Genomic DNA, 18,798 nt, shown 5'->3' with positions numbered 1-18,798 from the left:
GCACCAAGATCAGGGAAGTGCAAGGGAGAGATTAAAGTTACACTCTGATTCGTCCTCCATGCAGTTTGGATGAACCTAAGAATTTAGCCCATAATGTTCTCTGCTGCCCTCCTATGGCATTTTTTCCCCAAACTAAACTAGTTGATAAAAGTGGTGCCATCCATCCTGAAATGTGCAAGTCAGTCTCAGATTTTCATGGATCAGTCTCATCCTACAGCTTGTAGGACCATTAAAAAAACCCTCATATTTAGAGGTCAATCCTACTCCAACTGATGTCCAAGCCACGAAATTCAAGGAGACGTTGGATCACGCTTTCCATTTAGGTTGAATGCAATATCATGTTTGATTAGTATGTCATCAAATGACCAGATCCTGTTGTGTCCTCATGGTGCAGCTAGTTTGTCCCACTAAACACATGTAAGCTCACGTAACCTTGCCTGAGGGTTAGGGACTTGGTCTATTGAGGACATTGTAAGCAGAGCTGACGGAAGAGCCCCACTGAAACAATAGAAAGGTTTATTATAGTACTTCCACTGGAGTTTGCTGTTCTCAGAAGCTCCAACAATCATGTGCCCTAAGTTGGGCACGCAACTGAATTACTTAACATTAGCGGATACTTTCAAAAAAAGTCATCCCTAATGACTAGAAAAGCTTTGAATACCATTAATTTTGCCTCAGTTCTTAACTCCAAGTGTTCCCCTCTATCATAAATGCCTCTGAACAGCTTATTAGAATAATAGTAACGGAAACCAAGATGAGACCACACTAGTTAGTATCACATAAATGAGAGGTGGCAATAGTTGCTGTCAAATACTTCACACAGCTGAACATCTCCAAGTTTGTTTTTATTGTACAGCATAACTCCAATGTAGGAGTCTAAAGACAGATCTGACAGTGAATTTGTGGTTTTACTAATCTGCTCTAAAATGTTCTCCAAAATTAATAATTTATTTTAAAAACATATACAAGTCCCAAGCCCAAGGGAGCCAGGCACCACAAACGGCTACAATTGTTCTATTACTTTTAATTTTAATGGTAGCCTAAGGGAGAAAGTCAGAAATAATACAATAAGGGAAGTTCTCTTTTGTCATTTGTACACAGCAATCACAATCTGGTGCATTGTCCATGGACAGTAGTGTTTATCCAGGGGGCCCATTAAGTTTTCCATTACATGTCTCAATGTGGAAAGCAGGCTTTTCCCCAGCTCCAGAGGTTTCCCCCCCCCCATTAAGACAGATTTTTACTGTAAAATCTTAAGAATGAAAGATAGCAGTTGCTTTTGTAACAAGCCTTTGTTATATTGGAGCAGTTCATATCACCTTTCTGCTACAGATGAAACAAAGGTTATGTTTTCCCACTTTCAGATTTCTCTGCTCAAGACACTGTGTCTAACATATGGGAGACTGCCGAAGTAGTTGCCTTCGGACTGCACTGTCCTTTAAGGCTTTACACATTTAATTTCAGCAAGTACAAATCCTGCAGTATAACAGATATTACCTCACCCACCTTGTCTCTTCAGAAATATAAACACTTGTAGCAAACATGAATCAACTGTAAATTTCAACACGTAGAGACAAAACAAAATGCCAAGGTCAGATTGTCGTATGCTTACAGGAATGCCTGTAGGGTTTTCCCCAATACAGTAACAGCACTTGACATTGCATGTAGCCCTTCACCCCAGAATATCAAAACGCTGTTTTTACAAAGTGGCTATTATCTCCATAAGACAGATGCGGAAACTGAGGCACAAGGAAATTAAGCAATTTACTCCAGCAAATCAAAGGCTAAATTGGAAAAAGACCCAAGATCTTCTAACTGCCACTCTCATACTCTAACCACCACACTATGCTGATTGCATCAGTCATTGCTTTTATACAATTACTTATACCAAATGATTAGGGGAGTTCCCTAGTCTGGTGTGGCCTAGGCCTTAGGACAACAAATACAGCATATCCACAGCTAGTGGACAGTTCCTGAAGATCAAGAGATACCAGAGGGAAAGACGTTGGCCCATGATCAGAGATAACGCTGATATTACAACAATACAACTTCTTTGTTTTGATATCATCACTGCCTTCCTTCTGCATTTCTGCCTGCTCCTATGTGGTGGGGGAGAGAAATAGACAAATATTGGCAGGTGTTGAAATTGCACTACAAACAGGATTGTAAAATAAGGACAAAGGAAGGTCAGAAGAGAAACTGCAGCTTTTAATTTAATTGTACTTTGTCCCCATTATAAAATAGAGCAACGCGCCCTATGCTATGCTGAGTCTTTGATTAGCTTGTTGAGATGAGTACAATGCAGAATTCTTCCAGTAACTAGGGGTACAGATTATTATTGCATTGGAGGGTAATTCCTCATCAGATATGCCACTGGGTTCTAAAAGCTATTGGTAGCAAAAGTGAAGTGGAAGAGTGAAAGAAACCAGTTTAAACAATCCTTTATTCAATTCAGCATTGTCCAACTCAGGAAGCAGTGGCTAGAAAGAAGAATTCAGAATGACAGGACCTTTGACTAGGTTCAAACAGAGGCTCTGTGGTTCATTTTGGCTACAATCAGCAAGGGTGTGATTCAAAGCCCACTCAAGTCAAGCCCTCAAAAGTCCTTTCACTTCCAACAGCCCCAAACTCTTTGAACACGTGCTTAAATACACCTATTCAGCAAAGCACTTAAGCAGGTGCTTAACTCACATTCAAGTTACTAGATTTAAGCAAATGTTTACATGTTATGTTGAATAGGAATGAACTACTGAATTGGGGTCTATGTGACCTCAAGCATAGAGTCAGACTTTACGGTCAGGAGGGACCATTATCATCATCTAGTCTGACCTCCTGCACAACGCTGGCCACAGAATCTCACCCACCAACTCCTGTAACAAACCCCTAACCTATGTCTGAGCTATTGAAATCCTCAAATTGTGGTTTAAAGACTTCAAGGCATCTTACTTGACCCTTCCTTCTCCCTTGGTTAGCTCAGTGGTAAACTTTGGTCAACAGCGAGGACCTCACCCAAAGCTAGATATTGTATCTGTAGTGAGTTTTCTTGTCTAGCTATCCACTCTTCCCCTTATAATAGTCTGAGTCAACAATATTCCAATTAATGAATATAATCACTGTTACAGGCAAGAAAGAGACATTTTAAAAAGATAGGACTAATAACCCTCTGCCAGAAAGAGAAAACTATTTCTATAAACCCAATCCTGCAGTTCTGATGTAGGCAAATTCCACTGATTTCAATGGGAGTTGTGTCGGCCTCAGGAATGCAAGATCAGCTTTTAATTTGATTATGTCCTTCACTGAAATGTTGTTGCTTTTTTAATTAGGTGCTGACTTCATTCATTAATAAATAGAAGTTATTAGAACATTATTCTATGCGTAATTGTTTTGACTGTGTCTAGTTGTCCTCCAGGGACATAGTCAGAGGATCACTTTAATTCTGCTTAGCTGTTTTCCCCTCTACAGTTTCACTTGTAACATCTTCTTTAGATCACATGAGATTCAAAACAATTGTTTTTCAATGGTAGACTAGCTAGGTGACTTAGTTAAAGGATCTCTGCTAAATGGCTGGGAAAGAGGTATTCTCTAGCGAATAATCTGAAACAGCACTTGGCAAATTCTGTTAGGGGAATTAATGACAAATTAACCCTTCCAAAGATTGATTTCTAAGACTGAAGAGAAAAAAAAAAAAAAGCACACATGGAGCTTTAAAATAAATGGATTCAGAATTACAGCTGTGTGTATAATGTTCCTTTCCCAATACAAAAGGAGAAAAATTAATATAGGCCCTTATCAACTCAAAGATTTTTGTTCTATTTGAAGATGTTTACTATATAGCTTGGGAGCTGCATTTCTCACTTTGAAGCAAAGTTAACTATTGCAATTCATTAATTGACAAGTGTAGCCACTGAATGTTGCCGTCAATCCAGACTCAATATTTTACACTTTTACCTTTAAAAACAAAAATGCTCTATTAGCTTTACATGGCTCAAGAACAATACACAGAACTAGTCTATTATTAATAATCTGTTTCCCCTTCAATAAAGCTTTTTGGATATTTACTACTGTCCGACGACCTATTCATTGATAGGTGGGAATCAGAGTACAGTAAGTTAGAGCACAACACTATCCTTTGGGACAGGATCCAAAAATAACCATCTATTTGATATCAACCCAAGAGATTTCCTAAGGGAATGAAAGCACCATGACAGTGCAAGTCATCAGTGGTTTAGGAAATTGAGACAAATCCATGTCTGAGGATCAGATGCCTCAGGCGTTTAGCAATGTGACATGGAGCCTTTCTCCTCTAGGTCATCAGTTTATATCCAGTCCAGCAGTGATTGGAAGCCATTAAACATCTAATCATTTTTGGTGGTCTATGTGGCATGAGAGAGGGATTCCTAATGGACAGGTGTCCACATCACAAAGCCACCAACATCCTCATTGGGAGTCTCAGCAGAAAGGAATAAAACTTGATAGAGACTGAATGAACCACATAGGAGGTCCAGGGAAGAGGTACACTAGTAGGGTGTAGTAAGGTAGATGCAGTGGCTAAGATGTTGCCAGAGCACTTGTGTTTCCAGGGCTGCCAGTCTGACTTTAGATTTCTTGCCAGCACTTAATTAAATAAAATAAGTGCATTTTAAGGCACTCTTTTAACTCTTCTTCACTACCTTCATTAGGAGAACATGGGGAACCTGACAAAGAACTTATCTCCAAACTTAGCACTCACAAATGGCATCCAAGCCTACGTCCACTGGGTCTCAATAAGTCTTGGAGAAGGAGGAGGAAAGGAGATGTGGTCTGCAAAACAAGATCATGCATTATTCTTACACACAGTTCTGCAAATCCTAAGTCCCCAAAATGCTACATGCTGCACGTATCTACCCGCATTCCAGGTCTGCTAGAGGAGACCAGAAGCAACATATATATAGAGTGCCTCCTTGGGTATTGGTTAGAGGTGACAAAAGGAAGAAAGCTGGGGCACATGGCCTGCAGCATGAGGTAGAATAGCTTGACAGTCTCATTCTGGCACCAAGCCCTTTTATCTCTGAATCTCAGATTCCTCCAGTTCTATGTAGGGGATGGAGATTCATGGAATCTGCTGCTACCAGCCATGAATTCAGGTGCATTTTCATAAGTGCAATTCAGTTAACAACTCCTTCACCGCACATGAGCAGTGACAACATGGCCCAGTTTTCCTGTATATTCTATTAGGGAGCTAGCCCATAAAGTGCCAAGCTTCCCTCAACTCCCATTGAGTAAAAGGTGAGTTGAACGTGGTAGATACCTTTGCATGATTCAACTCTTACTGAGCGGGTCAGTTCTGAGTACAATGGGCTTAGGTACACTTATACAATACAGATGTGGAAAGAGTTCTTAAAACTATGATCATCATTTGAATTCTCTTCAGATTTACTTTCAGATAGTGATTCAACAGTTTACATTCAATTCCACCAGTCTAAAAACATAAACCTTAGAACTTTGTTATAAGAATTGTGTTCAGTGCTGCAAATGAACGATAATATTTTGTGGGGGTTGGAGGTAGGAATTCTTACTTTTTAATAATTTACACTGTACTTGTAGTGAGATGTGAAATGGCCTTTTCAAGAATATCAGAAAAATATCCAGCCACAGATGTTGCCACCTTAAAAAAACGTCATAGGCCAGGAGTGCTGGAACAATTTGTATAGTGGGAGTGCGGAGAGCCATTGAACCAAACTGTAAATCCTGTCTATAACAGAAACCACTTCAAGCCAGGGGGTGAAGCAGCACTCCTAATTCCAGCACCTATGTCAAAGGCTTTTTGAACTATCATGCAAGCATTTATGAGCAGAAAGTCATTCAAGTATCTCTAGAAGATTGGAAGTTAGTGAAGAAGATCCCACTTTAACACTGCTCATTTCTCCTCCTTGTGAGAAGTAACTCCCTTCCCGAGGCTAGCCTCTCTAGGATCTGTAAGATTTGCTAAAGACAAATTGTCTTTGGCAATGTAGTGCAGCAGATACAGTGCTGGCCTGGGTGTCAGGAAAACTGGATTCTATTCCTGCCTTTCCCACTGGCTTGCTGTGTGACTTTGGGCAAATTGCTTCACCTCTCTGCTTCTGTTTCTCCACCCACCCGTCATCTATTTACATTGTAAGCTCTCCAGCACAGAGGTTTCTCCCCCTATGTGTTTAGAGAATGCATAGCAAAGTAGGACCCCTATCGCTTTTGAGGCCTTGAGGCATTAATATGAGTAACAGTAACAAAGAACTTACAGTCTAGGGGAGAGAGAGAGAGAGAAAGAATGAGAAAGGGAAGGTTTGCTGTAACAGGATCACTTGGTTACTCACTTTTGGTACCAGTATGTACACAGCTAGTTATTCCAATGCATTATCATCTATTGTAATGCATGCAGATGCAGGTGAAACGTCAGACTTTGGGGTAAAGTTATATGGTGGTAGGGGAATTTGTCCTTCAAAACACCCTTAGTATTAATGGCAGACTGATCAAGCAATTTAACAAACAAAATAACAAACTCTTGCTCAATTATTTTCGTTTTGAAAAGAGTTCAGTTTTGTGAACCAAGTACAGATACATTTTATTAAGCCTTTTAAAGGTCAACTGGATAGGAGAGAAGATGGGTGATGAATGTTTAAGATACAGATTAGATACATTTTCTAATCTGTTTGCTCAGGAGGCTAAAGTGACTTTATAGAAGTAGCTGGTCAATATTTTAGAGTTCTCCATTTTATGTGGAACATATTATGTGTTTTGAGCCTGAGACAGGTAACGGGGGGGCTGGATAGAGGTTGGGGTCCTGGGCAGTCGGGGGGGGGACAGGGAACGGGGGGGGTTGGATAGGCATGGGAGTCCTGGGGGGGCCTGTCAGGGGGCAGAGGTGTGGATAGGGGTCAGGGCAGTCAGCGGACAGGGGGAGTTGGTTAGGGTGTAGGGTCCTGGGGGGGGGGTGGTCAGGGGACAAGGAGCAGGGGGGTTGGATGGTTTGGGGATTCTGAGGGGGGCAGTCAGGGGGCAGGAAGTGGGAGGGGGTGGATGGGGGCGGGGGCCAGGCTGTTTGGGGAGGCACAGCCTTCCCTACTCGGCCCTTCATACTGTTTCGCAACCCCGATGTGGCCCTCGGGCCAAAAAGTTTGCCCACCCCTGTTCTAGAGACAAAGCCACTTCAAAGGTCCTCTCTGGCATTAATGTTGTCAAGAAGGCTCTTCCCTTCCCCCATGGGAATACATAAGAAAGATTTGCATTGCTTAGAAATGTAAGAGGAAGTTGCATTAACTCGGACATTGACTGAGAATGCTACTTTCCTTACATTGTGCACATAGGATCATGCCTGCTAGAGATAAGTGGAAGGGGAGGACCCAAAAGCCTATGCACTATGCAAATGATTCAGAGGCAGTTAATCCCTAAGAAAATGAGAACCTAGAAACACCACAAAGTCCACTAGGCAACACACTACACAAAAATCCATGGAGCAAACTAAAGTTCCTCTTTGCTACCTTTAACAGAGCACTCTCTCCAGCAGTCTGGACAAGATAGAGAACACTGGGCTGAATCCCGCATTCTTTGTGCATTCAAAACTCTCATTGAGGTCCAAGGATATTGAAGGATTGCAGAATCAGGCCCACTGTATGTGACGGGCCTGCAGAATCAAGTCCATTATATTCAATGTGTTCACCTGAGCAAGTTCTTCCCTTTCAAGCATCCCGGTTCTCCTCCCTTGTCCCCCTAGCACTGGCTGAGCTACCATGCGAGTCTATGGAGAGAAACAGTGTTGATGTTATATTGGTTGCACGAGAGATCAGAAGAGTCCAGTAGTAAGACCCACATACTAGCAGTCAACGACAAAAAAAGCATTTTCAGTCAGAATATAAACGAAGAGCGCAAACTACTGTGGGTGGCTAGGTCTGGTAATACAGCACACCAAGTAGATTAGATACAAGGCCCATCTTTTTGTTATGTACAGCACTTAGCACAATAGGGACCTGGTCCATGACTGGGGCTCCTAAGCACCACTGCAATACAAATAAATATTTTAGATGTACTAAGATTTATATTTTATACACACACAAATTTATCTGGTAAACACTAATCACATAAACAGGTTGACCTGAACTAACCTCTCCTCCCAAAATCTCAGGGGGCGGTCTCCTTCTCTTCTTCAGCCCAAAGTTTTCATGGTGTTTGACACCCCCTTCTAACAGAAATTAATTTCAAACCAGCAACCATAGCAAAGATACTTGGTTCCAATCCTTAAATAGATATTTGAATAGCTTGTTTATTCAGAGGGAATCCTACTAAGTTCTAATTTGATAAATTGTCTTTGGCAATTGCCTGTGGATATTTGTGATACATGGAGCATATTAAAGAGAGAACGTGGCTCCTTACAGTAAATATTTCTTGAGGCCTCAACAAAAGCAGAGTGCCTGATGAACCTACTAATAGTAGCAGATCATATTTTCGGGACATGGCCAGACCGTTAGAGGGAGCGAACTGCCTCAGGAATCATCTGCAAACACAAAACAGCAGCTTTTGCTACTAACAAAACTGAATGGAGTCTGAAGGTTTAAGGAAACAAGCTTGGTGCCGTGATTTACTTTTTAACATCATGCTGGTGAAAGGTTCTAGACCCACAGTCTGAAAACTAACACCCCCCCTCCGGTATATGCTGGCAAAAGACACAACCTGCTCCCTACCGTCATATTTCAGCCCTGACCTGGAGTTGTGTGCTATAAAATTACAGATTCATCCCTGCCGTAACTCTATTGTCTCCAACGGAATTACAGTCGAAGTTAAAATGGCTCTACATCATCAGAAGTGCACAGAAGAAGAGCTCCTCAACCTGTTGGCTGCAAATGGAGGGATGGATTTGGTGCTGCACCTCCCTGAGGCACAGTGCAGAAGGCACAGCCTAGGGGGAGGAAGGGCAAAAGATGGCTTTAAAGCCACCTTTGCACCCCATGAATTCTGGGCTGGCTGAAGGCCTGTGCAGCCCCCTGCGTAAGTTAGAACCCCTGCGAAACTGCTCTAGTTTACGGCTGCTTATGGAGCAGGCCAGGCTTTCTGTAGCGGTCAACAAACCTCCATCATGACCCTTATGCCAAAGGCTGCCAGGAGGGCAATCTAGGGCTGCATATGCTTGCACCACAGAAATTCTCCCCCTTGATTACAGTGACTGTACGGTTTCTATATGTCATCAAAATGGCCTTACTGGGACTAGAGTGGAGGCCAGAATAGGCCCAAGAGTATTTTACAGTGACTAAATAGGTTACTGTTGCAACAACATTAAGTTGGGTATTCATGGTAGACTGTCTACTCCTGAATTAGAATGTGTGTCTTCTCTCTCATTATGTGAGAAAGGGCATCAATGTGATCATCATGATAGAGAAGCCAGCACTCTGTGCAAATTTTTCAAAAGGGCTTTAAGATATTGTTTAACTTGATTTCCAAGTAAACCTTAACACCTGTAGGCAGGTTGAGGATATAAGGAAAACTCCCGGAGGTGGAGGATCTGCGATGGCATGGCTGAACAAAGCTAATGTTAACTATCAGGTTTATTTTTTGGTTGACTTTCAGGTAGTTATTAGTTCTTAGAGTCCAGCTCTTGGGCTTCTCCGTGCCATGTTAGAGGACACGATTTTAGGAATCTTTGTCCCCACAGGTCTCTTAATACGAGTATCCTGTGGAGCTAGTAATAGAGCTTTGCTTTAGGTTTTGGGTCTGGCAATGGCCTCCAATTGTTCTGTTGGAGATAAGGAACAGCCTTGAGACTCTAGAGGAAATGTCCACCAGTCTCCAGCTGGAAGGATGTGACAGCGATGCAAGGCCATGGAGGCTGAAGGAACGATATATAGGAGAGCCAGGTATGTGTGTGTCGGTGGGAGGGGGGAAAATCCAGAAACCTCTAAGAGAAGCATAGATTTGAGGAAAGATATAAAAAGGAGCATCTAGACATTGCCAGGCCTTCTGAAACTTTCTGCAAAGATACAGGTCTCCCTGGATTCCAGGTTACTCCCTTGACACCATAAATCCCTTAATGTCCTAGGCAATTTACTGCCAAGCAACCAACTAACTGTGGAAGCAACTGCTCAGCAGTGCTATAATAATCTGCATATTCCCAGAGGTTATAATTTAGTACCTTCAAATAAAGCAGTTTAAAATAAATAGTGCAAAGAAGAGGAAGTGTCCTGTATTTCCAGAGCAGTGAAACAGCAAGTCCAGCTCCGTTGTCAATTTTTGATAAGTCACTAGTTCCTCAGTTGAGATTTCTTACCATCAGACATGGCAATGTTACGAATTTAGGACATGACTTCCAGTTCATCTGACTTGATTATTCTCTGTGTTTCACTCACTAAAAACTTCCTTCCCCTTTTGGGTTCACAGCTCCTGGGCCATGCAGCAGTAAGGCTTACTGTAGATCAGTGGTTTTCAACATTTTTTCATTTGTGGAACCCTAAAAAATGTGGAGTGCAGACCTTTTTGGAAATCATCAACAGAGTCTGCGGACCACAGGTTGAAAATCACCACTATATATTGATGAAATCAATGTTTTTTTTCCTTAAAAGGTCACTCACAGTCAAGGTTGATGGGACACGAGTGACTAACATGGTCCCATTTATACAATTTGTAGCTCAGAAACTCAGAGTGAAAGTGGTCAGTTTCTCACACAGTTGTCCCACTAAGGTCAAACAGGTTGACTAATATTAGTAACTGCTGACCAGCGTGGGTAAGAAATTCATTGTGTTCCTTTTTAAACACACCTTTGTGTTTTTTACTGCCACAAATAGTGCATGAATTACTATCCCTTAACCGCACTTAGAAAATTGTGTCTGGCTTTATTTAGCCTGACTGGTTTGTATTACACAGAATTGAGGCTGAAAAGAAAGACCTTTCTGAGGGGACCACTGACAAGAGGGGTTAATTTTTAGACCTACTAATGCTGACGTTAAAATTTAAAAGGAAAAAAAAAAAAAGTCTTGCAAGCAGTTTTATGTATTCTGGTTACAATGGCCTGACAATTGTTTGTATATTAGTCCCCACATTTTGCAGTGAGTGATTCCAACTTTTCACACAGTCCCCTTGGCAGTTACTACAACGGACATAAGTATTTTGGAGGCACAGAGTGCATCTTAGCATCCAGGGTTCCAGTGATTATTGCTGACAAATTTTTTGCGGTATTACAACAAATTAGGTAGCGGGTAGGTTTCCATTATAACTCTAGCATTTATATTATTTCTTAATATAGAAAGGAGGGTTGGGGTCTAATGGTCTGACAGCCAGGTGGATTCTGAGTTCTTCTCAGTCTGGCTGAGCTTCACTCTTACTGAGTCTCTCTCAGTAAGAGCCAGGAAGAGAACCCAGGAACCTGACTCTCAGTTTTCTACTCTAGCTAGTAGATTTTATATCCTCCCTTTCTAGGCAGCAAACTTTGAAAAATAAAGGAGAGCTTGCTCATTAGGTAGCATGGTAATGAATACAATGCCGAAAGATAAAGAGATTTGTTGCAGTACTTTTGCAAGTAAGATGGGCTTTGATGTACTTTTTGTTGTTAGAAATGCAGCACAATTCAATACAAACTTCATCAAACCAAAGGAGCCAGTGGAAGCAGGAACCACATTGATCTATTAAAACACATGGCTGATCCTACAAGGATCCTTCAGCATCTCTTGGGTGGAAAGATCTAGAAGGGTGAGGACCTTGATATTTAAATAAAGGGCGAGTATAAGAGTATGGACCACAAAGACAGCCTTAGAGCTTGCGGCACCAAAAGCAAAACTAGCTTATACTAGGCCACATAAAGAGTCAAAGATGAGAGAGGTTTAAGTTAAGTTTGTACTACCAGGATAATTTTCAGATTTCACTTTGCACAGAAGATGCTAAGGCAAAGACACTCCTTTTCCACTGGGAGTCAAAGGCTCATGTTGCCGAATCCAAATTGCTGCTTCAGCGATTTCTAATACATGGGTATTGTCAGTATAAGTTTTCCAGCATTCTGAAGCAGTCCTAAGGCCCAGAATTGTGCCCCTACGGAGTTAAAGAATGAGGCATCTATGAGTTGGTCATCTCAGTTCAGTTCCTAGTGGAACCGTGTCTCCATTACAGAAGCCGCCACCACACTTGGCGCTTCCTCAGCAAAGAGCTGTGCTTAGACACTGTAGTGATGAGTGCCATACAAAAACCTACATTAGCTGATCAGACAGATATGGCACAGAGCCTGAATTAGCTTTGCACCTCTAAAGTTAGGCCTTCTAGGTCAGGGCTGAGACACAGTGACAGGGCATGGTGGGAAAGATCCTCAGCTGGTTGGCCTAGCTCCATGTGATAGGTTACTCATGCAGAAAGGGAGCCTATCTCAGCCACTGGAGCTAGGCCAGTTTACAGCAGCTAATAATCCAATCTATAGTATCTAATCAGATGTTTAGTGATTTTGTGGGCAAACAGAATGAACTCTTCCCCCCTCCCCCAGCTCTGGTGAAGTGAGGGAAGAGATGCATTTTGTTACAGGCCCTTCCCTAGGCCCTGCTGCTGAAAGGTACCGAGACCCCTCCCTCTCCCAACTTCAGTGTCCTTAGAGGGTTCCAATCATAAAAAGAAAATTTCCAGTTAGTCTTTCACTGGAGCTAGGCTGACTTATCCAGCTGTGGATCTGACCCTAACAGAGTTCCGGGCACTTTAGCAAGAAATTCTCCCTTACACTCTCCCAAACCAAAACACAAGAAATACCTTGTTTGGGCCTCAAATAAACTTTCACTAAGAAGAAATAATAGTTCATTAGAGTGACTCTGGCTTTTTTACACCCTGCAAACTGCATTAAACTTCTCACTGGTTGCGCTAGCTAAACGTCTTACATCTCTATCTGGCCTGTTCATATTTAGAGGCACAGCAATAAGGCCTAATTGTTTTTTCTCAAGTCTTCCCATGACTAGGCCTTATTAATTGTGCTGTCTGTATTATTGAAAATCCATTACATGCTCCTTATCAAGCAATGTCAACTACAGATCTTGTTTAAGGAAACACATACTCATACCACAGCATTCTTGTCAGCAAGTTAAGGAAGTATGGGCTGGATGAATGCACTATAAGGTGGGTAGAAAGCTGGCTAGATTGTCGGGCTCAACGGGTAGTGATCAATGGCTCCATGTCTAGTTGGCAGCCGGTGTCAAGTGGAGTGCCCCAGGGGTCGGTCCTGGGGCCCGTTTTGTTCAATATCTTCATAAATGATCTGGAGGATGGTGTGGATTGCACTCTCAGCAAATTTGCGGATGATACTAAACTGGGAGGAGTGGTAGATACGCTGGAGGGGAGGGATAGGATACAGAAGGACCTAGACAAATTGGAGGATTGGGCCAAAAGAAATCTAATGAGGTTCAATAAGGATAAATGCAGGGTCCTGCACTTAGGATGGAAGAATCCAATGCACCGCTACAGACTAGGGACCGAATGGCTCGGCAGCAGTTCTGCGGAAAAGGACCTAGGGGTGACAGTGGACGAGAAGCTGGATATGAGTCAGCAGTGTGCCCTTGTTGCCAAGAAGGCCAATGGCATTTTGGGTTGTATAAGTAGGGGCATAGCGAGCAGATCGAGGGACGTGATCGTTCCCCTCTATTCGACACTGGTGAGGCCTCATCTGGAGTACTGTGTCCAGTTTTGGGCCCCACACTACAGGAAGGATGTGGATAAATTGGAAAGAGTACAACGAAGGGCAACAAAATGATTAGGGGTCTAGAGCACATGACTTATGAGGAGAGGCTGAGGGAGCTGGGATTGTTTAGTCTGCAGAAGAGAAGAATGAGGGGGGATTTGATAGCTGCTTTCAACTACCTGAAAGGGGGTTTCAAAGAGGATGGCTCTAGACTGTTCTCAATGGTAGCAGATGACAGAACGAGGAGTAATGGTCTCAAGTTGCAATGGGGGAGGTTTAGATTGGATATTAGGAAAAACTTTTTCACTAAGAGGGTGGTGAAACACTGGAATGCGTTACCTAGGGAGGTGGTAGAATCTCCTTCCTTAGAGGTTTTTAAGGTCAGGCTTGACAAAGCCCTGGCTGGGATGATTTAACTGGGACTTGGTCCTGCTTTGAGCAGGGGGTTGGACTAGATGACCTTCTGGGGTCCCTTCCAACCCTGATATTCTATGATTCTAGACTATCAGCAATGTTTTAAAAGGTGCTCACTGGCTGTGAGCCTGATCCTGTTTCTGCTGGATCCAGTGAACTTGTTGGGATGCCTATTTGAGTAATACACTCCCAGAGCTGCGATTACTTCTCTCCTGACACTGGAGAATCTGCATAATAGGCATTTCAATGTTCCCACTGCACAACTGCCTACTGCAAGGTTTCTTGCATCTTCCAGTATAAAACCTGGTACTGGCCACTCTTATAAAGAGCAGGCCAGATGGACTATCTGGTCCAAACCAACATGGCAATCAAATCCCAGATCCCTTCAGAATTTATTTCCACTTGGAACAAAAAAAATACAGGGTTAGTGATCTTGCTGTGATGAAAGCACATACCCCTTGACATTTCCTATTCCTATCAGGCAACTGATGAAGTGGCAAACAAGACCTATTCCTCTTGTCTTTTTAAAGGGACTTTAAAAAATGGTCCATTTACAGATAACAGCTCATTTATTCATTGGTCAAGCTGGGCATCAGAATATGACTTTCTAACCACAAACCAGGAAAATCAACTAGCTATAATTATTTTGTTAATTTCCTCTGTATTTCACCATCATTCCATTTGAACCGCACTGTAGCTTCTTCCTTAAGAAAGGGAGGTGGCTTTTGCAAACAGAAGTCATGCTTGCAGCTCACACCCATGCTGCTGTCCCTTCTCAGACAGGGAAGTACAAAGCCTCAAAAGCAGAAGTGCTTTTCTTCTCAAAGGCCTGTCCAATACATTTTTGGCTCTCAGGCTGAACTTCTAGCTGTGTTAGCCAATAAACAGGTGCAAGATTTGCATTAACAATAACAAAGATTGAAAGGTCTCAAACCGGGCATCTGCTCTAACATAAGGGGACAATCTGCTTTTAGTCAAAGGAAAACTATCCAGATCAGTCTGTAATAAAATGGCCCTCCAATATCATGTCAGTCGCTGCAGTCAGATACTTGGATAATCACAAACAGTCTCCGAGGAGCATGCACACATCCATGCATGGATGAGGAAATGTTAGCCTGCAACTCCTAGCAACAGACAAAACTGGCAATCATCAATTAAGAATGCTGGGCTTCAAACTGGGACTTGCAGGAAATTGCAGTGATTGAAACTAGGAGTATTATCCACTCGCTGGTGTTTCCTTGGGACTGACATTTGCTGTGATTATCTTTATTTGCAAGGGAAGAACATGAATAGTACTTAGCACTTACACAGCACGTATCTCTTATGTAATGCTAATATTCCAGTGTTCTAGCCTTATTACTTTTCACCTTCAATTCACTTTACAAACATTAACTAGCTGATCTCCACAACCACATCCGTCAGGTAGGTGGACAGAATTAATCCCATTTTACAAGTGGGGAAACTGAGGCAGACAAGACAAGACAAGTGACATTAAGGTCACAGAAGGAGTCACGATCAAGTTTAAAAGCATAACTCAAATTCCTGCCTCCCAATCCTATGCTTAGACCACTAGGACATCTTCCCCATAGACTATGCCTCTTTAAGCCTTATTTCCACCAGAGGCCCCTTTACAGTCTGAGTCTTCTGTCATGTAAGCTGGTGTAAATCAGGGTAACGCCACTGCCTTCAGTGGAAACAGGCTCGTGTAAAACAGGTGTAACTGAGAGGAGAATCAGGCCCTGCGGATCCGCAGGTGGATAAGTCCAGCCACTCTCTTCTTTGTAATTTACTTCTCTGAGCCGTGAGCAGTCCCATCAAATCCACTCTAGTGCCAATGGCTGAGCTTTCCATTCTTTGCACCTTTTATTGCTTGATCAACAAACGGATTGTGGGCTATTGATTTGTATAGTTATTTTAAAGCCAGGGGCAAGGAGAAAACAGTCCCTTTATTGTAAACAAATCTTTTGATTGCGGTTTGATTATTTTCATATTTATGAACTTGTTTTTTTTGCCATATCCACTGAGTGCAGACAGCAAGGGCTCAGCATTTTGTAAAGAAGCTCTACAAAAATCAATTGAATTGAATGCAAACCCTTTCTTTCCCTAACTCTGCCAATTCCTCTGAGAAGCTCCCAAGCTTCTTGTCTTGTTTTATTCTTCACTCGCCAGTTTTGAGACTTTCAAACAAACGGTCTAAATTTCTGAGATCATGTTTCCAAAAAGCTCCAACGGAGGTACCTTTCCTTACTGCTCCAAGGAAAAGGAAATCTACCCATTTGATTACTTAGCTTTATGCATCATTTGTCACAATCATACTCAACGTCCTGCCTTTGCCCCCAGAAAACTGGGGACTTTTGCAATGAAAAATATAGCACATGGACATTTCAACAGGTATCCCCCGCCCTAGCTAAATTAATGTGCTTTGAAATCCTCTGCTAAAAAAGAAGGGGTGAGATTATTATTGGGTTACTAAAGCTGTCTGAACACCCCAGTGAGGTGGGTAGGTCTGAGCCCACGTTGCAGCCAGGAGAATGGAAGCACTGGGACTTGCCCAGGCACGGCAAATAAGAGGCAAAGCCAGGAATCCCCAAGAGTCCTGAACCCAGGAACCTCTGTACTCTTCCAGCAGTTAGAGAAATTTTGAACTCAAGGACCAAGTGTAAGAGAAAGATCACCATGCAAGCCCAGGGGCTGCTCATTTGTCTCTTTTTAGAAGAGAAGGGAGTCACGCCAGGGCCATAAAAAGAAAACCTTTCCACATCAACCTAACAGCGATGGGTTTTCCCTGGGAGGACTTTCCACCACTCTGACATTTGCAAAACCTCTTGCTTCCTTCCCTGACCCCACACCCAGTGTGAACTCAGAGAACTAAAACAAGCACCACAAGAGGCCCCGGCCTGCATCCTTTGCACTCAAACCAGTTGACTATGACCCCTTTTCCCTCATCACCAGTTGTCCCCGCTCCCCCACATGGGGGCTGGAACTCAGAAGCCAGCTATCAAAGGAACACTTCCTTTTATTTCTAGACTAGGAGTGAGAGATGGAGCAGGAGCCCTCGTTCCCGCTAAGCAACATTTCCTTAAGGTGATGGGTTTTGGTGGAAAACCTCCAACGTATCCCCCTCCTCCCAACATCATGGTATGTGGAGTACTTAGCAGAGAGGTTTGTATGACACTGTTAAAAACAGAACCGCCCCCATCTCTTCTCTCTGTCTCTCTCACAAACCTGAAATAAACGTTTTTTAAAACAGAAAGAGGAAGTCTCCTTTAAGACTGGTGGGTGCTTAACACTAGGAGGAAGTAGGAGAGTTCAAAGATCTACCCCCACACCCCAGTTCCTCAAGGCTGCCGCTGTTGCTTTCCAGCCCCAAATGACACCAATTAACTAAACCAAGGATTTCGCCCACCACAATCGAGCTAGCATTGGAAATAGCCCTTGGGGAGTCCCACACTTATCCCCCCGGCCATCTTCACACCCCTATGGTGGAAAGGTTTCAGAGTAGCAGCCGTGTTAGGCTGTATTTGCAAAAAGAAAAGCAGGACTGGTGGCACCTTAGAGACTAACGCATTTATTTGAGCATAAGCTTTCCTGAGCTGCAGCGCACTTCATCCGATGCATTCGGTGGGGAACATCGATCTCCCCACTGCATTTTCCACCGAATGCATCGGACGAAGCGCGCTGCAGCTCACGAAAGCTTATGCTCAAATAAATGCGTTAGTCTCTAAGGTGCCACCAGTCCTGCTTTTCTTTTTGCAAACACAGACTATGCTTATGCGTTAGTCTCTAAGGTGCCACCAGTCCTGCTTTTCTTTTTGCAAACACAGACTATGCTTATGCGTTAGTCTCTAAGGTGCCACCAGCCCTGCTTTTCTTTTTGCAAATACAGACTATGCTTATGCGTTAGTCTCTAAGGTGCCACCAGTCCTGCTTTTCTTCCTATGGAGGAAACCCACTCTTGGCCCTCAGCTGAAATGCAGCCACTGCGTCTCGGGCTGGTTTTGATCCCAAGCCACTACACGTCTGCGCCCCCCCCCCCTGCACACCCCCCATGTGCACAGCCCATCTGGGCATTGCAGAGAACCGGGGGGGGGGGAGGGGGGAACCGTTCTCGCCGCCGCTTCTTCCACCGCATCCACCCAGGAGCGAAACCCCGCGCTTGGCTCGGCTTCTCCGGCCGCTATTTCTTGCCAGAGGTGAAGCCCCCCGTGTAAACGCACATCGGCCCGGGGGGGGGGGGGGGGACAGGGGAGACTCGCTTTCTCCTCGCACCTTACGTAGGCAGCTGAAGCACCCTCCCAGCCCTGCAACATGCCAGCCCCCTAAATAACCCCTCCCCGCGCAGAGCCGCTCCCTCCCCACGCTGCCCGCGATCGCCATCGAGCCGATCGCCCGGAGGCAAATAAGGGCCCCGGTACCTTGCGCTGGGAGCGGAGCAGGGAGCGAAGAGGCCGCCGCCGCCGGGACCCTCGGGTTTCTGCGCCAGCAAGAGGCTTCCGGGGTGGTTCCGCGCCAACGTCACGGCCACAGGTTTGCAAAGAGGCAGCGGCAGCATGAAAAATAACTATAAAAGGAAGAGGCACCCGGGGGAGGAAGAGGAAGCCCCCGTTTACCTTTGAAAAGCTCCCCTGGCCTGGCCGAAAAAGCAGCTTCTTTACCAACCCTGCAGGGATGCACGGGAGCTGCTCGGTGCCCGTGCAGCAGGGAAGCGAAGATCCCCCCCCTCCCCCCCCTCTGAAAAAGCGGGG

At 43.8% G+C, this 18,798-nt stretch overlaps 1 protein-coding gene across 2 annotated transcripts in view; it reads right to left on the bottom strand.

The window, feature by feature from the left end:
* Nucleotides 1–18,548, bottom strand: part of CYRIB (CYFIP related Rac1 interactor B) — a 140,320-nt gene extending 121,772 nt beyond the window's left edge. The window contains exon 1 of one of the 2 annotated variants that reach the window (XM_038389917.2): nucleotides 18,469–18,548. Coding sequence is in view for 1 of the 2 variants with exons in the window: in XM_043507346.1 (XP_043363281.1) it covers nucleotides 4,730–4,738 (9 nt within the window). In the remaining variant the exon portion in view is untranslated. Of the gene's footprint in view, nucleotides 1–4,729; nucleotides 4,804–18,468 lie in introns of those variants that run through there. The other variant, XM_043507346.1, reaches the window with a different exon arrangement.
* Nucleotides 18,549–18,798: the final 250 nt, after the last annotated feature.

The sequence above is a fragment of the Dermochelys coriacea genome, chromosome 2, assembly GCF_009764565.3.
Source record: "Dermochelys coriacea isolate rDerCor1 chromosome 2, rDerCor1.pri.v4, whole genome shotgun sequence".
Lineage (NCBI taxonomy): Eukaryota > Metazoa > Chordata > Testudines > Dermochelyidae > Dermochelys > Dermochelys coriacea.
The sequence above is the reverse complement of the archived record's forward strand: the minus strand, read 5'-3'. Positions and strand labels throughout refer to the sequence as shown.